General features: G+C 49.8%; 1 protein-coding gene across 1 annotated transcript; it reads right to left on the bottom strand.

Moving 5' to 3' along the window:
* Positions 1–1,089: 1,089 nt before the first annotated feature.
* Positions 1,090–5,675, bottom strand: LOC123048659 (uncharacterized). Its single transcript, XM_044471710.1, has 2 exons — positions 5,010–5,675; positions 1,090–4,085 (listed from the first exon to the last, which is right to left on the bottom strand). The coding sequence occupies exon 1, from the start codon at positions 5,532–5,534 to the stop codon at positions 5,010–5,012; it is 525 nt and encodes a 174-aa protein (XP_044327645.1). The 5' UTR covers positions 5,535–5,675; the 3' UTR covers positions 1,090–4,085.
* Between the last annotated feature and the right edge of the window lie 1,119 nt (positions 5,676–6,794).

The raw sequence follows: 6,794 nt of genomic DNA on the forward strand, positions 1-6,794 counted from the left end.
TTTGTAATTAGCCCAAATATGCTTACGTTGGACCCGGCCCATGCTGATCCACCCGACACCACATATATTTATCTCCATCGGTTCTCTGGACCAAACACTAGTCACTCCACTCAACTCACCTCTCTATACACACGTACCTCTCTATTGACTTTTTTTAGCAACACCTCTCTATTGACGGTACTACTGGTGGCACACTTGCGAAACATGGGCTCTGGGCAGACTGTACTGTTGGTGGACGTCAAGCATGTGCCTGCACACACATACATACATGCATGCATGCATACGTACATACATACATACACACGCATACATGGATGTTGGTGAATGCGATACGCATGTATACTCTCCCTTCCTTGTTTTCGCTGTCAAATGTCAAAGATGTTGGTCAGTGAAATAAGCTGGCAAATGTCAGTGACAAAAGTAAGAAACGGGCCACCGGTCAAAAGTTGTCTAGTTACGTACTGTACCAGGCTAGCTAGTCTAGGCTGCGCTGCCAGGATGGATGGATGGACATGGGCGCTCCCCTGCCTCTGCCCACGTCCACGCCCACGCATGCATAGCATAGAAAGCCGCTTTGCTTTGCTTGCTGATGATCACCTTCAAATATGGATCGGTTTCGGTATACACCAAATTCACATTGTTATATACTATACCATAACAATCAAAGTTATCGTGAATTTGAAATGACATAAGCTATCTTACAAACTTAGGACTCTAAAGACATTCTTTTCTTTTATACAAACAGAACATAACTACTCCCTCCATTTCTAAATACAAGTCTTTTTAGAGATTTTAATATATACTAATTTTTAGGTAGTATGTACCATGTTTTGAGTATGCCTATTTTTTACGTACAAATATGTACGTATTTCACAAATATAACAAAAACTATGGGCTCATATGCAATTTTTTCATACAACTTGCTTTGAAATATCTTAGATATAGTATATGAACATATTTAAAATAATAAAATAGTATATATAGTACCACATGGTAGTATATGAGATATGTGGAGTAACTACCACCGATTGGTAGGATGGATTTTCCCTATATATATATATATATGTATATATATATATATGGCGTCGTATCATGTGCATCCGGGGTGGGTCGTGCATCCCTGTATCCCGCGGCTACTGGCCAGCCGATAAAGATCGCACGCATGTGATCAAAAGCGACACGGATTTACAAAAAGACACCCGCAGCCGTTCTTGCTAATTTGCTAATGACCCCTTAACCAAGCAGACCTTTGTCAAAAAGTTTCTCAATCTGGATCCTCTCCGATCGCTCCATGGCGGCGGCCATGGCGAATCCTTCCACGGCGGCCGCGCTTAGCCGACCTCCGCGTTCTCCTGCCTCAAACGGCTCCACGGCCGAGTCCGCCGCCGGCCGCAACCTGCACACCATCTACTGCTCCCTCGCATCCACGGTTGCTCCTTGGCCTGATGACGTCCGCCTGCTACAACAGACTGTTGTGGGCAGCGAGCACAACCCAGAAACCCCTGCAGATTGTAGCTTGTGACCTTATCCATTGCAATTGTTCTTTATTCAATTTGTGTGTTGTTTCAGAGTATAGACTGTAAACTGTACTTGCACATCGTTGATCAGAACTCAGAATGTGAATGTATCTTAGTACTTACAGATTGTAAGCTTGTGAGTTCAGACAAGTGAATGTGTAGCTTGTTGTAAATGAAAAAATTCAGAAATAAGCAAATTTATTATTGCCTAGTTCCTGGTGGTTTGAGGTGTTCTGTTGTACATGATGTAATACAGCTGAACCAGTGCATAATATCAGCTGCTGCTTCTGCATTCCTTGTGAGTTGTGACTCTGCATTCCTACTTTTCATTCACATATTCACAAACAAGAACATGCTGCTGTTGCTGCAAGGCTTCCAAGCCTGGAATCTTAGAAACAAGAAGTGAATGTAAAGGTGTTGGTGACTGCAAAATTGAAAAGACGAGCACTGAAAAATAAATAATGAATCATAATAATCATCAGCAGGCATAACTCTCTGAATTGAAAAGCTACATGGTTAAGAAAAATCTATTAAACTCATGAAGATAGAAATATTGGCTTTCTTTTTTGGTGTAGCAAATTCTCCCTCATTCATTTGAGTTAGCAAGCTTTTGCCAGATACTCAAGCTGCACATTCATCTACATGATTGATCGTTGATACAACAAGTACGCATGTACAACATACACAAATATTAGTTGTTTGATGTGTTACCTGAAGCTCCATGCACCGTACTGCAGTTCAGTTCGTATTCTGCAACAGTAGCATTTTTAGGCAAGTCAGATGTGCGATGCATGGATTGATGCCTTGATGATTGTTCGTGCATGCAAATGTGCAATGTTTACTTTGCTTTGTTTATGGACATACTTAGCATATATTTTTTGAGAAAAATGACCACGTAACAAGAAAAATGAACATGCTTAGCAGGGAATCTGACTCCTGTACCAAAAAAATAAAGTTACCATATCTTTTGGGCCTCGGTATGATTGCTCGCATAAGAAATATAAATATATTTTACTTCGGCCTTTCGGTATATGCCAAAGAAAATCAAAACCGAAAAGGAAACTTCATACCATACCAAAAAGCGGGAACCATAAAAACCCTAAAATGTTTCGGTATGGTTTTTTTTGGTCGGATTTTAAAATGCACAGAGTGAGCCTACACCCGGAACAACTATATAGACGACATTCGCCTGCCTGATTGCTGCACGATACATAATCAAATGATCCAGCTACACCTCGGCCTTCTAATGGACGGTTTGATCAGTGTGTCTAGCATGAGTCGGCCAAAAAATATTGTGTGTCTAGCAGCACTCGCCTACACCATGCATTCATGCACAACACGAAACACAAACAAAGTGGGAATCCATGCACACATCATTAATTAGTCTAGACTGCTAAACAAAGTGGGAGTCCATTGATTCCTAAATATAAGATGTTAACGTCTTATATTTCGGAACGGAGGGATAGATAAGATGCAAAACAACATTACACTAGGCACTGATGATGAAGGTAGTAATCAGGATAGATATCCCCGGCCATACGTCCAGGAATTGATTAAATGCAGATGATAGTAGTAGCATAGCAGTATATTGGTGTGACCAATGCAAACTGAACCAAAACCATAAGTGTGCACAATGAACTAGCTAGAGATGATATAATTAACATGAGGCAGAAGCATGAACCAAGCATGCTGGGTGGAAATAAAAAAGAAGAGCACACTCTCCCTCCCTCGTCTTATTTTAAGGCATGCTGGATGGAAAAGGACAAACATGTTGTGCCTGCCTGATGCTCCCATGCATGCATGCATGCACAACACAATACACAAACAAAGTGGGGATCCAGGCACATTGCCCAGGAATTGGTGGGGATCCAGGCACACATTGCTCAAGAATTGAACCCAGCTTTGACATGCGCTGCATGCATGTATGCATGCTGCAATTCGACTCCATTGGTTGTCAGAGAGATAAAGATGCAAATCAACATTGTTTGCCACTGATTGATGAAGCTACTAATCAGGATTAAATGCAGACAGTAGTAGTAGCATAGCAGTATATATATAATTATATATTATATAATACTATTAATCTGACTAAACTGAACCAACACCACAAGTCTGCATATAATGAAGTTACTAAGTAGGGATCATATAACATGAGGTAGATGGATGATTAGCCAACTTATAAAATACCACTGTAGTAGTTAAGATGATGACTTGATGAGACAAAGAACAGCAGCATGCAGAGTTCCTGATGCACTCTCACATATAGGAGTATTAACCAACCAGCATGTCCATCATGCATTCTCCCATAGCCATAATTAAAACCAGCAGCATGTTTTCACAGAGATAAGATAAATACCCCTGATTGATGAAGCTACAGTACTAGTACTCAAGATAACATCAGTATTTTAATCTGACCAGTCCAAACTTGACCAAAATCAGTGCATAATTAAGGAAGTAGTAGCATACTGCAGTACTCTTTGATGAACTGCAAACTGAACCAAACATCCTCTTTGATGAACTTGGAAGATCCCTTCCCACCACTGGACTGCTTGTCACGGATCCATCACCCTGCAGTGAAATGAAATCAGATGTGAGTCTTGCATGATGAGACACATAAATGCAAGAACCAATGCAACATACTCCAGGCTGCTAGTACTATATGGAATGGATGTATGTGCAGAACAGAACCCACGAATATATGGATGGATCGATGGAAAAAGAGGGGCAGTTGGTCGACCTAGCGAGCTAGGTCATGTCGGCATACACGGCGTCGAATGTGTGGCCCCAGGCGGCGGTCACGAGCGCGTAAGCCCAGGCCAGGTAGGCGCGCGCTTGGTGGATGTGCGGCTGCAGTGGATGGGGTTCCATGCCGCAGCGGCGGAGGAAGGAGGCGCAGACGTGGATGTGGTGGTCGATGGCGAGCCGGGCGCAGGAGTATGCGATGTGGACCGAGACCGGCACGAGGTGGAGGTCGGAGGCGTGGGGGAGGGCGAGCAGCGCGCCGGCGATCTGACCCGGCGACTGGCCATGGGGGAGGACCGGGAGGGCGTCCCGGGCGGCGCCGCTGTCGAGCGCGTGCTTGAGCGCCGACGCGAGGAGCTCCGCCGTGAACTCCAGCTGCGCGGCCGAGTTGTCGAGATGCGCGAGGACGAGGCGCACGAGGCGGGCGTCGCCCTGCTCGTGCGCCCGGTGGCTCGCCATCTGGTCCCCGGACGTCTCCTCGCAGTCGGCGAGAAGGACCCGGGCCTGCTTGAGGGCCTCGACTGGCTGCGAGAGGTGCACCATCGCCTCGTTCAGCCGGCCGAAGAGGCGGTGGTGGAGTTGCGCCGCCGCCGCCGCCGCGTCCGCCATCGCTCTCCCCCTCTGCCCCCCTGGCTGGATCTCTCCCCTCCCCGACCCGATGGATCCAACTCAACTCAACTCTCGGCCGCAACTAGGAAATTGAATTTTGAATGGAAGAAAGAGAACTGAAGGAGGAGAGGACGGCCCTACCTAAAAAGGAAACGGAGCGAGGCCCTGCAGCGCGTACTCGAGAGACATGAGCATCTGGTCCCACGCCTGGACGGCGCCGACGAGGTGCTCGCGCGCGACGGCGATGTCGCCGGCGAGGAGGGCGGGCCGCGTGGCGTCGCCGGCGAACAGGAAGGCCATGGCGCGCAGCCGGGCGTCAGCCCTCTTGAGCCGGCCCTGGACCGCCCGCCCGCGGTCGATGGCGTCCACCAGGTGGTCCCGCGCCTCGTCGCCGACGACCCAGATGACGAGCCGGCGGTCGGGAGAGCCGGCCAGCGCGAGGGCCGCCCGCAGGCTCCCCATGGAGTCCCTGACGGCGACCCACGCCTCGTCGACGGTGACCCGCGCCCCCACCAGCACCCGCAGGTCCACCTGGCGCGGCGCCCACACCCCAATCCCCATCCCGACGGCCAGACGCAGCATGTTGAGGCGGTCCCGGTGCTCCACCATGGAGTCGAGCACGCCGGTGACCCGCTGCTCGAGCCACAGCCGCAACTCTTTCCGCATCGCCGCCGGTTCCGAGCTCTCTGGGATGGGGTGGGGACTGGGGAGGCGTGGTGGTTAGGAGTAGTATAATCACAAAGAGAGCAAAGCAATGGAGAGGCCCCAATCGCTCTGCACTGCAGCAGCGGCGGCAGCGGCAGCAGGAGCAGGAGTTTGCTGACGCCCTCCTTGGTCAAACGGCACCTTCTTCGGCCCCAAGTAAATAAACCATCATTAGCTTCACACTGTTGTTGAGGGCTGAGTTGAGATGAACTTGGAGGCCAAATTCATCACTTTTTGACCGCTTTCCCAAACTTGAGCAATATATGACCCCCGTTTGATAAAGTTTTGGAATCGGACCATTTTCCTATCGTCGGGGTCGATGATAACTGCATACAACGAGGCCCTTGGCGGTAGGGTTAACGGCAGCCGACAACGGTTATTGGGTGGGGGCTGACGTGGACTGACGGCCTACCGTCAGGGTAGGTAGGTAAACCCTACCGCTGACGTGGTTGCCGGTAGGGATTAAACCTCCCCCTCCCCCAAAAAAAAACCCTCAAAACTATGTTAGAGCATCTACAGTTGGGCCCCTCAAAACCGTCGGGGTAGGGGTTTAAACCTCTCCCCCCCCAAAACCCCAAAACCATGTTAGATCATCTATATCCGGACGCCTCAAACCGGCCTCAAACGCCCGTGTGGCCCGCCCGGCCATTGTCTGGTCACAAAAATGTGACCCAGACAAATGTCTCAAATGGGCCTCAAACGCCCGGGCTGACCGGCACCCCTAATATCCGGCTCAAATATGGGGGCGCCCGGGCGCGTCTGGCACGTAGGACTGACGATGGGGTCCCACGCGGAACCGCCCGAAAACCCGACGGACGCCTCCTTCGTCGCCGCGGTGCGAACGCTGTGTGGCGCCGCTCCGGCTCGACGCCCGAGGCCAAATCCGGCTATTTAAGCCAACCGGCGTCCCCCAACCCTAGCCCATCCACCTCCTCCCTCTCTGCGCCGCCCCGCCACGCGAGCCCGTCCGCCTCCTCTCGCCCGGTCTCCCACGCTCTCCGGCATCGCCATGGTCCGGTGGAAGATCACCACGTATGCTATGCTCATGCCGGAACGCCGGAGGTAGATTGTGGAGGACATCCAGGCTAGAGTGCTTGGTCACTGCCGGCGGACGCGCCCAGGCGCGTCCGCGGGCGTTTGAGGGGTCATATTTGTCATATGCGGCTGTAGATGCTCCTATGTTGCTAGAGAGGGAAAAAATGCGGTAGGCAGTGCAACCCT

The sequence above is a fragment of the Triticum aestivum genome, chromosome 2D (assembly GCF_018294505.1).
Source record: "Triticum aestivum cultivar Chinese Spring chromosome 2D, IWGSC CS RefSeq v2.1, whole genome shotgun sequence".
NCBI lineage: Eukaryota > Viridiplantae > Streptophyta > Magnoliopsida > Poales > Poaceae > Triticum > Triticum aestivum.